Source organism: Odocoileus virginianus, chromosome X (assembly GCF_023699985.2).
Source record: "Odocoileus virginianus isolate 20LAN1187 ecotype Illinois chromosome X, Ovbor_1.2, whole genome shotgun sequence".
Lineage (NCBI taxonomy): Eukaryota > Metazoa > Chordata > Mammalia > Artiodactyla > Cervidae > Odocoileus > Odocoileus virginianus.
The window spans coordinates 36,659,298-36,679,075 of NC_069708.1; the positions used below are offsets into that span (position 1 = coordinate 36,659,298).

A 19,778-nucleotide genomic window follows, 5' to 3' on the forward strand; every position below is an offset into this window, starting at 1 on the left:
ATTTAAGTGAATTTAAGGGAATTCAAGTCATACAAACTGTGCTGTTTGACTAAAATAAAATTTAATTAGAAAACAATAATAGAAATTTATCTGGAAGCTGCCTAAATATTTTAAAATTAATTCACATACTTGTAAATAGCCTATGAGTCAAAGAAGTAAAAGGAAATTGGAAAACATGTTGAACTAAAGGAAAATAAAAGCATCACAACTGAAAATTTGTGAGATGGTGCTAAATTAGTATTTAGAGTGAAACTTATAACACTACACACTTATATTAGAAAAGAAGCAAATGTCTTAAATCAATAACTTCTGTTCTGTTTCCATCTTAAAAACCAGAAAAGCTAGTGAAACACAAATTAAGCAGAAAAAAATGAAGTAATAAATATTAAAGTAGAAATAGAAAACAGAAGAAATACAATAGAGAAAAATCACTGAAAGCAAAAGCTCTTGGTTCTTTGAGAAGAACAATAAAATTGGTAACAATCTACCAAGCCTAAGTGAGACAGAAAAAGGAGAAGACACAAAATACCAATATCAGGCATGATGATATCAACAACAATGATTCTATACCTATAAAAATCATAACAAGATGATACTATGAACAACTTTATGCCAATGAATTTGGTAACTCTGATGAAATGCATAAATTCCTTAAAAGACATAAGATACTAAAACTCATTTAAAAAGAAAGACGAACTGAATAATCCCAAGTAACTTTTAAAAAACTGAATTTATAGTTAAACACTGTACCATTAAAAAAACACTTCAGGCCCAGATAGCTACACTAGTGAATTCTATAATCACTTAAGGACAATGTAACATTGAGCTTTTGCAGAAAATTGAAGGGAAGAAAATTCTACCCAACTCATTCTATGAAACCAGAATTGCTCTGACACCAAAATTAGATATGATCAATAAAGAAAACTACAGTCAAATATCTCTCATGAAAATAGATGCAAAAATTCTTAACAAACTTTTAGTAAATATCATCCAATAATATACAAAATCATAATACATCATCACTGCATGGAGTTCACCTACAGATGCAAGACTGCTTCAACATCTGACAATTAGTTCAATGTAATTCACCATATTAAAAGCTTAAAGAAGAGGACTTTCCTGGTGGTCCAGTGTATAGAATCTGCCTGCCAATTCAAGGGACAAGGATTCGATTACAGGTCTGAGAACATTCTATATGCTGTGGGGCAACTAGGTCCTGTGTGCCACAGCCACTAAGCTTATGCTCTAGAACACATGTGCTGCAATTACTGACCCAACATACCACAGCTACTGAAGCCTATGGGCCCTAGAGCCCATGCTCCACAATAGGAGAAGGCATCACAATGGGAAGTCCACACACCACAACTAGAGAAAGCCTGTGCACAGCAATGAAGATCCAGTACAGTCAATAAATAAAGATTAAAGAAGAAAAAAAAAATATGATCATCATCTCAATAACTGCAAACCAAGAAAAGTGTTTCACAAAATCAAACATGCATCCCTGATAAAAACTCTCAACAAACTAGTAATAGAAGGGAAATTTCTCAATCTGATAAAGAACTTAACTTTGTAATTCATGATGAAAATATGCTTTCCTCCTAAAATCAGAAATAAGGCGAGAATGTCTGCACTTATTGATACTTTTCAAAAGAACCTGGGGGGGGGGGGTCAAGTCAGTGTTACAAAGACAAATAAATGAGTCCATAACAGAAAAGAAGTAAAACTCCTTATGTGGATTAAAAATAGAAAGTTCTATTAGTAGTCTATCAAAGTGCTGTTAGATAAAATAAGTTTAGTTATATTTTAAAATACAAAATTCAATATTCAAAAAGAGTAGTATTTCCATCCATTTGAAAATAAAATTAAGAAAGTAATTCCACTTACAATGGCAGTTTTTAAAAAGAAAAATATTCAGAGACAAATCTGACAAAACACGTAAAAGATCTGTATGCTGAAAATGACAAGATACTGGTGAGAGAAATTTAAAAAGACTTAAATAAATGGAGAGAGATACTATCTTCATGGATTAGAAGACTCAACACTGAAAATGTCAATTATATACAAACTGAACTATAGATTCAATACAATCCAAATCAAAATCCCAGCAGGCTTTTTTGTACAAAGTGGAAAACTTCTTTTTAAATCAATATGGAAATGCAAAAGACTTAGAAGAGGCAAAACAACTTTGAAAAAGACGAGCAAACCTCAAGGGCATGCACAATCTGAGTTTTTATAAATATTTATAGATATTTTATAAATATAAAGGAATCAAGAAAGTGCTGTATTGGTATAAGGATAGACAAACATAAAAGAATATCTAGACATATCAATAGATCTTCATGTACACAATCAACTGATTGTCAACAAAAAATACAAGGTAATTAAACAAAGAAAGCATTTTTGTTGTTGTTCAGGTACTATATCGTGTCTGACAATTTGTGGCCCCATGGATGGAAGCACTCCAGGATCCTCTGCCCTTCATTATCTCCAGAGTTTGCTGAAATTCATGTGCACTGAGTCAGTGATATTATTCAACTATCTCATTCTCTGCCACCATCTTCTCTTTAGCCTTCTACATTCCCCAGCAACAGGGTCTTTTCCAATGAGTTGCTCCTTCACAACAGGTGGCCACAGACCTGAAGCTTCAGCATCAGTACTTCCAGTGAATATTCAGGTGATGATTTCCTTTAGGATTGACTGGCTTGATTTCCTTGCAGTCCAAGGGAGTCTCAAGAGTCTTCTCAAGCACCACAATTTGAAAGCATACATTTGTCAGTGCTCAGCCTGCTTTATAGTCCAAATTTCACATCCGTAAAAGATCTTCATGACCCAGATAACCACAATGATATGATCACTCACCTAGAGCCACACATCCTGGAATGCAAAATCAAGTCGGTCAAAGCATCACCATGAACAAAGCTAGTGGAGGTGACAGAATTCCAGGTGAGCTATTTCAAATCCTAAAAGACGATGCTGTGAAAGTGCTGCACTAAATATGCCAACAGATTTGGAAAACTAAGCAGTAGCTACAGGACTGGAAAAGGTCAGTTTTCACTCCAATCCCAAAGAAAGGCAATGCCAAAGAATGTTCAAACTACCGCAAAATGGTACTCATCTCACACACCAAAAAAGTAATGCTTAAAATTGTCCAAGACAGGCTTCAACAGTACGTGAACCGTGAACTTCCAGATGTTCAAGCTGGATTTAGAAAAGGCAGAGGAACCAGAGATCAAATTGCCAACATGCTATGGATCATCAAAAAAGCAAGAGAGTTCCAGAAAAACATCTACTTCTGCTTTATTGACTATGTCAAAGCCTTGCACTGTGTGGATCCCAACAAAATGTGGAAAATTCTTCAAGAGATGGGAATACCAGACCATCTGACCTGCCTTGTGAGAAATCTGTATGCAGGTCAAGAAGCAATAGCTAGAACCAGACATGGAAAAACAGACTGGTTCCAAATTGGGAAAGGAGTACGTCAAGGCTGTATACTGTCATGTTGCTTTTTTATCTTATATGCAGAGTACATCATGCAAAATTCGGGGCTGGATGAAGCACAAGCTGGAATCAAGATTGCCAAGAGAAATATTAATGACCTCAGATACGCAGATGACACCACCCTTATGACAGAAAGTAAAGAACTAAAGAGTTTCTTGATGAAAGTGAAAGAGAAGAGTCAAAAAGTTGGCTTAAAGCTCAATATTCAAAAAACTAAGATCATGGCCCTGGTCCCGTCACTTCATTGCAAATAGATGGGGAAACAATGAAAACAGTGAGAAACTTTATTTTTGGGGGCCCCAAAATCACTGCAGATGGTGACTGCAGCCAGGAAATTAAAAGATGCTTGCTCCTTGGAAGAAAAGCTATGACCAACCTAGACAGCATATTAAAAAGCAGAGACATTACTTTGCTGACAAAGTTCTGTCTAGTCAAAGCTGTGGTTTTTCCAGTAGTCACGTATGGATGTGAGAGTTGGACCATAAAGAAAGCTGAGAAGCCAAAGAATTGATGCTTTTGAACTATGGTGTTGGAGAAGACTCTTGAGAGTCCTTTGGACTGCAAGGAGATCCAACCAGGCCATCCTAAATGAAATCAGTCCTGAATATTCACTGGAAGGACTGATGCTGAAGCTGAAACTCCAATATTTTGGCCACCTGATGTGAACAACTGACTCATTTGAAAAGACTCTGATACTGGGAAAGATTCAAGGCAGGAGGAGGAGAAGGGGATGACAGAGGAAGAGATGGTTGGATGGCATCATCAACTCAACGAACATGAATTTGAGCAAGCTCCAGAAGTTGGTAATGGACAGGGAAGCCTAGCATGCTGCAGTCCATGGGGTCACAAAGAGTAAGACATCACTGAGCAACTGAACTTAACTGAACATGACTATTGGAAAAACCATAGCTCTGACTATACAGATCTTTATCAACAAAATAATATTTCTGCTTTTTAATACGCTATCTAGGTTTGTCACTTCTTTCCTTCCAAGGAGCAAGTACCCTTAATTTCATGGCTGAAGTCACTGTCAGCAGTGATTCTGGAGCCAAAGAAAAGAAAATCTGTCTTGGCTTTCATTTCCCCCCCTTCTGTTTGCCATAAAGTGTTGGGACCAAATGCCATGACCTTAGTTTATTGAATACTGAATTTCAAGGCAGGTTTTTCACTCTCCTCTTTACCTTCATCAAGAGGCTCTTTAATTCCCCTTTGCTTTCTGCCATTAGAGTGGTATCATCTGCAAATCTGAGGTTGTTGATATCTTTTCTGGCAATCTTGATTCTAGCTTGTGAGTCATCCAGCCTAGCATTTTGCATGATGTAGTCTGCATATAAGTTAAACAAGCAGGGTGACAATATATTGCCTTGATGTACTCCTTCTCAATTTTTAACCAATCAGTTGTTCCAAGTCTGGTTCTAACTGTTGATTCTTGACCCACATACAGATTTCTCAGTCGACAGGTCAGGTGGTCTGGTATTCCCATCTCTTGAAGAATTTTACAGAGTTTGTTGTGATCCACAGAGTCAAAAGCTTTCACATATTCAATGAAACAGAAGTAAATGATTTTCTGGAATTTCTATGCTTTCCCTATGATCCAATGGATGTTGGCAATTTGATCTCTGGTTCCTCTGCCTCTTTGAAACCCAGCCTATACATTTGGAAGTTCCTGGCTTATGTATTGTGGAAGCCTACCTTGAAGGATTTTGAACATTACCTTGCTAGCATGTGAAATGAGAGCAGTTGTATGGTAGTTTGAACATTCTTTGGCATTGTCCTTCTTTAGGATTTGAATGAAAACTGATCTTTTCCAGTTCTATGGCCACTGGTGAGTTTTCCAATTAGCTGTTAAGGTGCTCAGTGCCTTAACAGCATCATCGTTTAGGATTTGAAAGAGCTCAGCTGTAATTCCATCACCTCCACCAGCTTTGTTAATAGTAATGCTTCCTAAGACACAGCTTACTTCAAACTCTAGGATGTCTGGCTCTAGATGAGTGACCACTTCACTGTGATTATCTGGGTCATTAAGACCATTTTCCCTAGTTCTTCTGTGTGTTCTTGCCACCTCTTCTTAATCTCTTCTGCTTCTTTTAGGTCCTTACCATTTCTTTCCTTTATCATGCTCATTCTTGCATGGAATGTTCCCTTGATATCTCCAGTTTTCCTGAAGAGATAGATCTCTAGTCTTTCCCATTCTATTGTTTTCCTCTATTTCTTTGCATTATTTATTTAAGAAGGCCTTCTTATCTCTCTGTGCTATTCTCTAGAACTTGCATTCCGTTAGGTAAAGCTTTCTCTTTCTCCCTTGCCTTTCATTTCTCTTCTTTTCTCAGGTATTTGTGAAGCCTCCTTGGAGAATCACTTTGCCTTCTTGCATATCTTTTTCCTTAGGTTGGTTTTGGTCACTGCCTCCTGTACAATGTTACTAACCCTCATCCATAAACTTCAGGCACTCTGTCTACCAGATCTAATCCCATAAATTTATTCATCACTTCCACTATATAATCAGAAGGGATTTGATTTAGGTCATACACAAACGGCTTCCCTGGTGACTCAGATGGTAGTGAATCTGCCTGCAATGCAGGATACTGGGTTCAATCTCTGGGTCAGGAAGATGCCCTAAAGAAGAGAACAGCAACTCACTCCAGTATTCTTGCCTGGAGAATCCCAAGGACACATGAGTATGGCAGGCTAGAGTCCCTTGGACCACAAAGAGTTGGACACAACTCAGCGATTCACACTTTGAATGGCCTAGTGCTTTTCCCCACATCTTAAATTTAAGCCTGAATTTTCCAATAAGGAGCTCATGATCTGAGCCACAGTTAGCTCCATGTCTTGTTTTTGCTGACTGTATAGAGCTTCTCCATCTTAAGTTTCAAAGAACATCATCAATCTGATTTTGGTATTGACCATCTGGTGATTTCCACGTATAAAGTTGTCTCTTCGGTTTTGGCAAAAGGTGTTTGCTACAACCAGCATGTTCTCTTAACAAAACTCTGTTAGCCTTTCCCCTGATTCATTTTTAACTCTAAGACCATATTTGCGTGTTATTCTGAGTAGCTCTTGACTTCCTACTTTTGCAGTGCAATCCCCCTATGATGAAAAGGATACCTTTTTTTGATGTTAGTTTTAGAAGGTGTTGTAAGCCTTCATAGAACCAGTCCACTTCAGCTTCTTTGGCATCAGTGGTTGGGACATAGACTTGGATTACTGTGATGTTGAATGGTTTGCTTTGGAAATGAACCAAGATCATTCTATCGTTTTTGAGATCGTACCCAAGTACTGCATTTTGTTGACTATGAGGGTTACTCCATTTCTTCTATGGGATTCCTGCCCACAGTAGTAGATATAATGGTCACACCCATTCCTGTCCATTTTAGTTCAGTGATTTCGAAGATGCCAGTGTTCAAACTCACCATCTTCTGCTTGACCATGTCAAATTTCCCTTGATTCATGAACCTAACATCCATGTTCCAATGAAATACTGTTGTGCATCGAACTTTTACTTTCCCCACCAAACACATCCACAACTGAGCATCTTTTCCAATTTGGCACAGTCGCTTCATTCATTCTGGAGCTACTAGTAATTGCCCTCCGCTCTTCCCCAGTAGCATAATGGACACCTTCCAACCTTGGGGGGCTCAATTTCCAGTGCCATCTTCTATTTATTTTTTCCCTTTTCATAGTGTTCATGGGATTCTCAGGGCAAGACTACTGGCACTGTTTGCCATTTCTTCCACCAGTGGATCACATTTTGTCAGAACTCTTCACTATGACCCGCCCATCTTGGATAGCCCTGCACAGTATGTCTCATAATTTCATTGAGTTACACAAGCCCCTTTGCCAAAAATGACTGTGATCCATAAGAGGGAAGAAAGCACAGTCTTTTCCCATGATGATGCTAAAACAATGAGATATCTATATGCAAAAAGAGGACAAGATCTATGGTTGAGTTCCTTCAGCTGTTCACCTGAAACTATCACAACATTATTAATCAGCTATACCCAAATTCCAAATTAAAAGTTTTAAAAAATGCCTGAAATAAAAAGGATTCTATTTTCAAAACTCAAATACAGTTCTACATTTCTTAAACAGGACACCATAAACTATCATTCAGAAAAGGAAAAAAGCATTATAAATTAGACATCATCAAAACTAAGAACTTCTGCTTTTTGAAAGACACTGTTAAAGAGAATGCAAGGATAAACAATAGACCAGAAGAAAATATTTTCAAACATACATGATAAAGGACCCAGCATTTAAAATATATCAAGACTTTCAAAATTTAGTAAGAAAAAATACCCAGTAAAAAATGGGCCAAAGATTTAGACAGACATTTTATTAAAAAATATACATACATGTCAAATAAGCACATGAAGAGATGTTCAATATCATTAATCATTAAGGCTATAAAAATTCAAAACCACAATAAGGTATCATCATACACTTATCAGATACACAAAATTAAAACAAGACTGACTAAACCAAGTGTTGGTAAGATTGTGGAACAACTGAAACTCTCATATACTGCTGGTGAGAATGCAAAAATTATACAACTTCTTTGGAAAATAGCTTGACAGTATCTTTAAAATAAGTTAAAATATACACCTACTATATAACCCAGTCATTATATTCTCAGATATTTAACCATGAAAAACAAAAACATATGTCCATACATGAACATTTCTAGTAGCTTTATTAGTATTATCCAAAAATAGCAAAAAATGTATATCCATCAACAAGTGATGAATAGACAAATCATTGTGTATCTATGCAGTGGAATACCACTCAGCAATAAAAATGAACTACTGATGCATGCCACAACTTGAATGAATCTCAAAATAATTATGCTAAGCTAAATAAGCCAGACAAAAAAACAATACATACCATAAGATTTCATTTATATAAAGTCCTAGAACATGCAAACCGAATAGTAACAGAAAGCAGATTCAGTAGTGGTGGGGCAGGAGGGAATCATTACAAAAGAACACAAGAAAACTGTTGGGGGCAATGGATAAACTAATTATTTTGATTGTATTGATGGTTTATTAAGTTTACACAAATGTCTTATCAAAGCATGTACTTTAGTAAGTACAGTTTGTTGCATGTCAACTGTACCTCGCTAAAGCTGTTTTAAACATGAATAAATTAAAGCTTACTCCCAAAGGCATTTTGGTAGCTTGAGTAGCCAAAGTCCTAGGCTTGTCCCTATCTACTACATCCAGTTATTTATACTGATCTTTTTCCTAAGAGAAAAATGAGCAACACATTGAAACTATTTAAATGACAGTCAGAAAATGCCATTAACTGGCACATTCATGAAATATTATGTAACCAAAAAAAGAATATTTAAAATTTCCATAGCAAAAAGTAATTAGCAAAACAACAAAAACAATGTCTTAGTTTTGTTTCAATAAAATATAGCAAAAATTTACAAATACTCACCTCTTTGGATAATCTTGTGAAGACATCTCCTCCCCTGAGAAAATCCAATATTAAATACAGCTTCCCTTCAGTCTGAAAGGCTAATAGAAATTAAAATGCAGACATAACAATTTTTAAGGCTTACAAAGCTTAGTATACTTTTTACTTAATATAGCTGTTTAGAATTTTATCACTGAACACTATAATGAAATTAACCATTTACTTACATGGTCCATTATTAGATAACATTATTTCAAAATTAAAACTAGTGTTGAAAAGCTATAATCCCCTTTCCAGAATATATCAGATGTTCTACATGTAGCTCTGCACAGAAACTTGTAACATCATCATTTTCCTCACTTATGAAGCACCATAATCTACTGCAATTGCCTGAAAACTACCTCCCCATCTATTGAAAATCTACTAATTCAGTCAAGCTCAACAAAAATGTCACCCCCTCTTTCTTCTATTAAGAGACTTTCTTCTATTAAGGACTTCCTCCTTTCCATATTTCCCCACAGAGTCCTTACACTCTTTCCCATCAGAATTACTGGCTACTACTTTTGAGATCTCATTGTACTTTATTTATATCTTATGGTACCTTAATCCATTTTGATTTATAAAATTAATTGGTCTTATATGTCTGTGTTCCATATACATTATAAATTTCTTAAGATCAGAGATTATATCCCCTCTAGAGCCTACTGATTTTAACAGAATATTTTGCATAAAACTGGTGTTTAGTGATTAATCTAATGATATCCCAGAGATTCAAGGAAGGAGATCTTTAGATATTACTACTACTTTCATTCCATTTGGGTAATGGGGAATGAAAGAATAATGGGTGAAAAATTCTAGATTTTTTTTTTTTATAGAGAGTTGAGTACTACAATGCATATTTGTCAAAATTACCTAAAAATAAAATCAGTGGCTGCTATTCTTCTAAATTTCAAAAACTGAGAACAACATAGTAGACTGGATCAGTAATTTTGCCTTTGAATTCCCCAGGGAAGTTAAATGCCATAATCTCATGCATACAATAAATTGGCATTGGAGCCATTATTAAAATTCAGTACTGCATGGGTTGGAAGAATAATAGTTAAAATGACCATACTGCCCAAAGCAATCTAAAGATTCAATGCAATCCCTACTGAAATACCAATGGCATTTTTCACAGAACCAGAACAAGTAATTTTAAAATTTGTATGGAAATACCGAAGAAGCTGAATAGCCAAAACAATCATGAAAAAGAAGAACAAAGCTAGAGGCATCACACTTCCTAACTTCAGATCATGCTAAAAACTACAGAAATCAAAACAGTATGCACTGACATAAATAGAGACATATAAATCAATGGAACAGAATAGAGAGCCCAGAAATAAACCCACACACCTATGATCGATTAATCTGCAACAAAGGTGACAAAAATATACAAAACAGAAAAAAGGAATCTCTTCCGTAAATGGTGCTGGGAAAACCGGACTGTTGCATGTAAAAGAATGAATTTTTCTAACATCATATATAAAAATAAACTCAAAGTGGATTAAAGACCTAAATGTAAGACCATAAACCACAAAACTTCTAGAAGAGAACATAGGTAGAACACTGTTTGACATAAATCAAAGCAATGTTTTTTGGGATTTCTCTCCTAAGGCAAAGGAAACAGAAGCAAAAATAAACAGGTCAGACCTAATTAAAATGAAAAGCTCTAGCACAGCAAAGGAAACCATCAACAAAATGAAAAGACAACCTACTAAATTGGAAAAAATATTTTCAAATGATATGACTAATAAGGAGCTAATATTCAAAATATATAAACAGCCTATATATCTCATCATCAAAAAAACAAACAACCCAATTTAAAAAATGGGCAGAAGACCTGAATAGACATTTTCCAAAGAAGACATACAGATGGCCAACAAGCACATGAAAAGATGTTCAATATCACTAATCATCACTGTATCAAAACTCCAATTAGATACCATCTCATCAAAAATGATTTTTGATAAATCTATCAAAAATGTATATCATGAAAAAGACTACAAATAACAAATGTTGGAAAGGATGTGGACAAAGTGAAATCCTTGTACACTGTCAGAAGTTATGTAAATTGGTGCAAGCACTGTGGAAAACAGTATGAAGGTTCTTCAAAAGAATAAAAATGTAACTCAGCAATTCCACACTTGGGTATATATCTGAAGAAAATGAAAATATTGCCACAAAAAAATGTATGCACCACAATGTTCACAGCAGAATTTTTTATAGTACACAAGATATGGAAGCAACCTAAGTATCCATCAACAGGTAAATGTATTAAATAAAGATGTGGAAAATATATATGTATATACATACACACACACATACATACATCTACACACACATACACAATGGAGTATTACTCACCCATAAAAAATAATGAAATATTGTCATTTACAAGAACATGGATGGGTTTAGAGGGTATTTTGATTAGTGAAATATGTCTTACAAAGACAAATATTGGATGATATCACTTACATTTGGAATCAAAAAATAGATTAGTGAATTTAACAAAACAGGAACAAACTTCTGGAGAACTAGTGGTTACCAATGGGGAAAGGTAGGGGAAAGTGGCAAGATAGGGGTATGGGATTAAGAGGTACAAACTACTATGTATAAAATAAATAAGCTACAAGGATATATAGAATAACACAGGGAATGTAACAAATATTTTATAATAAGTATAAATGGAATATAACCTCAAAAATTGTGAATCACTATACTGTACACCTGAAACATATAATACTGTAAATCAACTATACCTCAACTTAAAAAAAAAAAAAAAACCTCAGAAATCTTTGACTCCAAATTCATGTTCTTTCCATTGTACCTATTTCTTCTCACTAGTATTCCTCTCCCTCTAAATATAAGAAAAAATAACTCAAATAGACTAGCATACCATATGGTCCTCTTCAACAGGATGAGGAATATGATCATTATGAACATGTAAGAGGAACCCATTCAAACACAAGAATGTTTTGAGTAAATTATCACAGTAGTTTATAGCCTAAGATCCCTAGAGGTATAGCCTAGTAGAGTACAGAAATTCTACTAGACAAGTAGTCAAAAGACACTATCCTGTTACCTTAGACAAGTTAACCAACAAATATAGGAAATACAACTAAAAGCTGGATATTAATTCTTATTTCAGATAAGTATGTTTTACATAGTTGAAAGTATTAAATCATTCCATATTTATTTCCTGTTTGAAGTATTTATCTTATGTTACATTATTGTCTGAAAGGAAATATTAGTTCTCTAATTCCATATTTTTTTAAAAAAGTTTACATACCATAGTGCAATTTGACAATAAATGGATGATTTACTTCCACCAGTATATCCCTCTCCATCTTTGTCCGAATTCTGTCTCGAACTAAAAATTACAGAAGGGTAGAGTATATTGTTCTTGTATATAATTTCAGTAGAGATCCTATCAATAATTCACCAAACACAAATATAGAAATTTATAATATAACTTTGTAAGTGCCTGAATTTGAAGTCAATATTCCTAGGCAATAATTACCATAGTATAAAAGCTAACAAATTCAGTTTAGATCTAGAGATGGGTTAAGTGCCACAGTGTTATTTGGCGGATAAGCATTATACATTAGTGTTCAAATGAGTTCGCTGACTAAAACTGAGCACACTGTTATTGTTATCACAGCCCGGAAGACAGTGTATATAAGTGTGTGCAGGTGGCTGTGCCTTCTCAATATGTAATACCAACAGATGGAACAGAAAAAATAAGAATCTTGAAGAAAAAGAATATAGTTTAATAAAATAAGTTCACTTTAAATTAAACAAAATATATCACTTTTTATCCCATTAATTCTTTTTTCATCAGGATACACTCTCACTAAATTAGGGTATATGTCAATATCAAACCTAGAAATATCACTTACCACTAGAAAGCTATAACAATTACTAATGCTAAAAGGAAACTAAATCTACTCTTATAGGCAATACATAGCACATTTCTTAAAACAAGTTTTACCAAGTTCTATTTTAATAAGCTTTCTGATCTTCTACCTTTTAAAGAAGCTTTTTTTAACACCTTCATTGCATAGAGTTGTCCAGCATCAGGACCGGTCTTCTTTCTAACGAGAAATACCTAATAGGAGAATTAAAATTTAAAAAGTGAAATTCACATCCCAAGCCATTTTTGCTATACATATACATTAGCATATACAAATAGCCTTACATATTCTCTAATTGTATAAAGATATACTTTTCCCTATAAATTATACTTAGTTTACACTTTCTCACTTTCATTCACTTAGTAAATCACATGCTCATACATCCTACTGTGGAAAAGAAAATTTAAAAGAACATTTGAGAAGTTTGTGATATAAGAGATAAATAATATAATGAAAGACAATTTGAGCTAAGGGAGCTCCTTATAAGACACAAGCTCCTTTTTGTTTTCTTAATATGGAGCAAACAAATGTAATTACTGTTAATTTGACACCTTCATTTCTAGTTTCCTATTGTCCATTTTAGAAGTTACCAGGTATTTTATTTTCTAATAGGGCTTCCCTGGTGACTCAGACAGTAAAGAATCTGCCTGCGACGCAGGAGACCCAGGTCCACACCTGGCTCATGAAGACAAGGAGGAAAATGCAACCCACTTCAGTATTCTTGCCTGGAGAATTCCATGGACAGAGGAGCCTGGAGGGCTACACCCCATGGGGTTGCAAAGCTCTTCCCAGTGCACCAGGTCCGAGCACTTGTCTCATGCATCCAACCTGGGCTGGTGATCTGTTTCACCCTAGATAATATACATGCTTCAATTCTTATCTATCTGCCAAGTGAAAGAATCATGATGGCGAATATTTCAATAAAAAATGAAAGTTACCGAGTAAGCTTAAAGTAATAATTTCTCATATTTTCAAACCAAGAAATGATTCATTAAAAGGTAAGTTTCAAAAAGCCTCAATTATGAAAATGGATATGAGTATATTATAGTTTCATAACAGTTATTTACTATTAAAGGGTTTTAAATTAGTTTTAAATCAGTATTCACTGCCTCAACCTGCCATCCTCAACTCTAACAAGCTCTATTCAAATGCTGATAAATTTAAAATGTGATCAAATTAACTAATTTGTATACATAAAACTGCAGATTGAAGAGCTTCTAAGTAATTTTTGTCTTTTTCCTATGGTAGAGCTTGAAATTCTTTATTCCAAATATTGGATGTGATATTATATATCAGCCAACTGGGCAAGTTGGGGGGGGTTCATTTAATCATTACTTAATCTCTCCTTCTCCTATTCTTGTATCAGACCTAAATTCAAGGACCATTTCAGTTTTATCTGTTTTCACACTGTCTATTGTAGTGCTTCTCATACTTTGTGTGTAGACCAACCAGTCTTTTTCCCCCCCTTTCCTCCAAATCCACTGCATACCACTACTTACTATTTCATCAGTGAAAAACCATGGACTTATATGTATTTGTATAGCTGATTTCAGTCTATATAAGTTTTTTAAAAGCAGATTAAATTAACTGCCATAATAAACACACAAAATCTTCAAAGTTAAGCAAATGGCATTAACCCTAAGTACCAGACTTAGTTTTTATTCATTTTAATGACATGGACAAATAAGCGTTGACAAACAGTTTCCTTTTTTTCTAATCAATATCAGATGATCAAGATATTGACAACAAAGGAGTCATTTCATGAGTGATGACTCCATTACAAGTAGGAGAACTATCTTTCTCAGTTTCTTCCAAGAAAGCATTTCTCAATTATTTTTGGTCTCAAGAATTCTTTTACAAACTTAAAAATTACTGATGACTTCAAAGTACTTTTGTTTTTGTGGGTTATAATTATTGATATTTACTGTATTAGAAATTACAGCAAAAAATTAACTATGTATTTATTGATTAATAATAAACCTATTACATGTGAATATAAATATTTTTTTATAAAAATGACTATTTTTTTCCTAAACAAATCAAAAAATATCACTGAGAAGACTGACACTGATTTACATTTCTACAAGTCCCTAATATCTGGCTTAACAGAAAATAGTTGGATTCTTGTATTTGCTTCTATATTCAATCTGTTGCAATTAAACTGCTTTGCTTAAATTATAAGAAGAAAAGCACGCTTCACACAGTTATGTATTTGGAAAAGGGAGAAGTATTTTAATAGCCTTTTCATATAATTGTGGTTATTCTTCTTTGATATGACACAAGAATTTGACAAGTAGAAGTTTCTTAAAGATTAGTTGCAGTGAAAAATCTGAGACCACATCAATTAACTGTCCATATTCTTTTACATAATAATCCACTGGTCTGTGGGACATGTTGAATGGGTTTTGCACTGATGGCTGATTTGATAACATCATGTGTTTGTCAACTCGAAAGTACTGGTTCACTGAGTTATGCAGATCTTCCAAATGTTGACAGTAGCAATCTCATCAGGAAAGTCTTTTGAGTACTGAGAACATGTTGAGCACAGTGGCAAATTAAAATTGGCCAAAAATCTACTTTTTTGCTTTGAAGTTCAAATTTTATCACTGGCTAAAATACTGTTGTTCTCCATGAAATAACAGGTTACTCTATTCATTTTTGAGGAAAACATCTACCAAATGCCCAAGTTTAAGTTATCGTAGTTTGTCAATCATTCTTTCACGGAAAAATGACATTTCATGAAAAAAGTGTCTAGTGTAGCTCACAGTTCAAAAAACTTCACAAGTATTCTGTCTTGAGACAATCATATTTTTTGGTGTGCAGGTACTTTGGGTACTTCTCATATCATCCCACAATATTAAAAAGAAGCATATCAAGGATTGATATTTGATAAATCTAATCATTGTTAACACCTCATCAAGGACATTCTTAAGTAAAACTTGTATTTTTCTAACTATGTGTGGCAGTGAAGGTCATAATGATTACTGATAGCTTAAAATCACTTCCTGGATTGTGCTAAAGTGCCAAAAAATTTACAAATAATATCTTAGCATTATTATAACACAGTCTTGTTCTTAAGGACTCCCTAAAAGTGTCTTGTGGATATCCAAGGGTAGTAAGATCACACTTTGAGAACTACTGTTCTAGAACACAGCCTTTTGTGGGGCTGAAAAGAATGGAATACAGAGAGTAAAAAGAGGCAATTAAGAAAGAAAGAAAACAATAGCCCAGGTTTTCTGAAAAGACACACAAAGCAGCCACTGTTCCCCTATCTCTTAAAACACTCACTAATATCTCAATATGGCATCTAATAGAAGCCATCATTCACAGGCTAGGGAAGTAATTGTTTACTTTTTCATTACCTGATTTGTTCTTTTCAAGTCTAATGAATGAACTTTCCTAACATAAGAAAACATCATCTCACTCTACTTTCTTCCCATGATCAACTACAGAAGCTGCATGATTTCAAATTACTGTTATCGAAAAACATAGCTCTCCTGATGAGAGGTTTCTTTACAGCCAACCTAATCCAATTCTCAGAAATTGTTCAAAAGAGAAATGAATGAGTGAACTACTCCAACATACTTTCTGTCATATGGACTTCATTAAGAAGTATTTGCTGGCTGAAGTGAAGTGGAAAAACTGCACAGTTTTAACACTAATTGGAAACAAAGGACCAACTGAAAGAAATTTTAAGTTGTAAACACATATACTTAATCAATTACTTAAGAGGGCAAGGGTTTGGTATTTTCAAAAATTCATTTTAAAGTCCTAAAATTAAAGGTTTTACTATCACAAAAGCAAACAAAAAAAAAGGAATATTAAAATGCATGCTTTATGTAAATATGATTTGACATGTGAAATATATGAAAGGCTAATCTGACAATGCCAAAGATGTTTTTATGTGTTTTATTTTATTGTGTTTTACTCCATGGCAGATTCATGTCAATGTATGACAAAACCCACTGCAATGTTGTAAAGTAATTAGCCTCCAACTAATAAAAATAAATGAAAAAAAATAAGTAAGTTATTTAGTATACTTTATTTCAATTCACACATTACTTAATGTGCTTATTACAGAATTTTATATGCATCTTTTGGTGGCTCAGTGGTAAAGAATCTGCCTGCCAAAGCAGGAGACATAGGTTTAATCCTGAGGTTGGGAAGATCCCTGGAGAAGGAAATGACTACTCACACCAGTACTCTTGCCTGGGAAATCCCATGGACACAGGAGCCTGCTGGGCTATAGCCCATGGGGTCACAAAAGAATCAGGCATGACTTAGCAACTAAACAACAACAACAATATAAGTTGTTTGGTATACTTCATTTCAATCCACACATTACTCGATGTGCTTACTACAGAATTTTATATGCATCTTTTATGATAATACATGCATCTTTAAAATACAATTTTACAACTGATTTTCATAGTATTTTTCCTTATTAAATAGATTGTATAGATATTCATGTCACAAAGTTTATATATGCTAAAATACATTTATTGCATTTTAACAATGGAACTTTCATAGAAAAATTTATAAATAAGACTACAGCTCAAAGTTTCTTGGAATTGCTCCGACACTTATCTGATTCACAGCCTTGGCCAAATTCCTGACTAGGTTTGGCATATAACAAGTCCCAACCACACAATGCCTACGCAAATGATGTAATACTGACAAGCAAGTGTTTTCACATCCTAGGAAGAAAAAAATAAGCTACTTCCTTAATATTTCTTTGGTTGATGACCTGCAAAAGGATCACTATCCTGTATTTTAGTATTAGGAATTTTTTTAAAGGGCTTCTAAGATATCCTTGTTAAATCAAAGTTCCTGCACAAAGTTGAATGAAAATTCCTGAATTTCTTAAGGACTACATTGACAACTTGTCAGCATGTTTCTGTATTTAGTGTGAAGATGTTATTGAAGACATTCATTATGTTATACTGTATTTTCTTTATAAAGCTCCATAAGAAAAATTTCTCTGGTCTGTTTGATATACTTCTTAAAGATTCTGTTAATAATCATACAATTAAATGTATCAGCCTCTTTACAATGCAGCCAGAAATTTTGAGGCCTTTACACCATGCATTTGTGAACAACAGAGTTTATTCCTGGCTTCAACTCATCTTTCCTGTTCTAATTTTTCTGCTTCCATCATCATCCCCACTTATTTTTAATTTTATTTTCTTTAGTATTCATTTATGAAAGCCTTAAATCCTTTCTGGAACAAATCTGGATATAATACACATATGGATAAGTGTATAAGACAGATTAAGACAGATACTTTTAATGGCTTGAAATATTTGCCTGGTGAGATTTTATTTAAGTCAATATGCAAGCATTTATATATTGGGGATATAAAAGAAATTCATCTCTGTTCTTCTAAAATTAATGTCATAAAAATAGTATGTAAAATATTTTTTTAAAAATACTGTACTTTTAGTAACTTCAAAAACTAAAGGTGTTCAGGATGCACATGCCTCCTCTACAGGTCAGTTCTATAAATACACCCCACACACACACACACAGATACACACATCTATTAAAAGCTCCTTCTAGTTTTACTCTCCCCAGCGTAAATATTCAAGCCTATCTCTTGTCATCATATACCTCTTGTACCAATTCACTGCCAAACAATGATCCACCCCAGTCTGTCCTTTTTGTGTCCTGAAAATATTTCTCTATATTTTACATGTTGCATTTTATACCACACAGATATCAGATTACTTTAAGACAATTAACGTCTACTTTATATTCATCAATGTTACTTTAAAAGTGGTATACACAAACCCAGTGTTCAATAAATGTCTTTTTTAAAAATATTTCAGAGCATAATAAATAAGCAATGCTCAACTGCCTTACTTTCCCCTTTGAAACTAAATCTCAGCCACCCTAAAATTAGAAATTAGCAGTTTTCTCATTATCTTCCTTCCCTTAAATTGCTGTTGTTGCTGTTTCCTAAATGCTGTTACTTAATACCTATATGTAATATTTTTCGTATCTTAGATGTTAGGTATACAAAACTCACGAACCAGACCTATAAACTTCTTTCCTAATAATCATGTACTAGTAAGCACTGAATAACCAATTTTAATAATGAGTGTCAAGAGTTCATCCTCATCAATTTTGCTTTTCCCCTTGAAATTAAAACCCTTTGAAGGTAGGAGTTTTATATAATCCCTATATTACCCAGAACTTACCATAGCTGTACATTCACATATTTTTTATAACAGATGATAGATTAATAATTTATGCATTCATACATGAATTGATACATGCATTCTGACTTCTGTGATAGAGCTAAGGGAAAAAAAAATCACCAAGAGAGAGCTGAGATCATGACAGCATGTGAACAGAGAAAGAAGATCTCTTTTACAAAACTCAAACTTTCTTGATTTAGGTAGCAAATAAATAGCATGTTATATACTGTCCTGGAGAAATCAGTGATCCCAGGAGATTAGAAAACATTGATTATTACAGAGAAGTATAAAGAAATGGGATTTTAAAAAAGACAGAAAAGGAGTGAAATTAGACCTTCCTTTGTGTGTATCATTTGATAATTTAGAAACGGCACATTTACCAGATTTCTACCTACGTGTTCAATTTTTTGCTAAATGTTTAAAAGAAAAACAAATGAGGGGAAAAAGCATTTGTTACCTTTCCAAAGGATCCCTGACCAAGAACTTTGAGCAACTCAAATTGTGCAGGATCTGCTTTCTCATATCCTTCCTTAACATGATGAGTAATAGGGATTTCTTTAACAACTCCTTCATCCTGTAAAAAGAAATCCAAGCAATACTCAAATATAGTTACAACATCTTATGATTAGCTCCATTTAGAATCAGAAATCACAACAGAAATAATTTAATGCCTAACTCCTTCAATCTAGCACAGAGTTGAATGGGC

General features: G+C 34.0%; 1 protein-coding gene across 15 annotated transcripts in view; it reads right to left on the bottom strand.

Moving 5' to 3' along the window:
* Positions 1–19,778, bottom strand: part of RPS6KA6 (ribosomal protein S6 kinase A6) — a 104,028-nt gene that overhangs the window by 20,431 nt on the left and 63,819 nt on the right. For all 15 annotated transcript variants that reach the window (XM_070462024.1, XM_070462022.1, XM_070462023.1 and 12 more), the window contains 4 exons: positions 19,530–19,646; positions 12,985–13,066; positions 12,248–12,328; positions 8,941–9,020 (listed from right to left, as the gene is read on the bottom strand). In XM_070462024.1, coding sequence (XP_070318125.1) covers positions 8,941–9,020; positions 12,248–12,328; positions 12,985–13,066; positions 19,530–19,646 — 360 coding nt within the window. The remainder of the gene's footprint in view (positions 1–8,940; positions 9,021–12,247; positions 12,329–12,984; positions 13,067–19,529; positions 19,647–19,778) is intronic.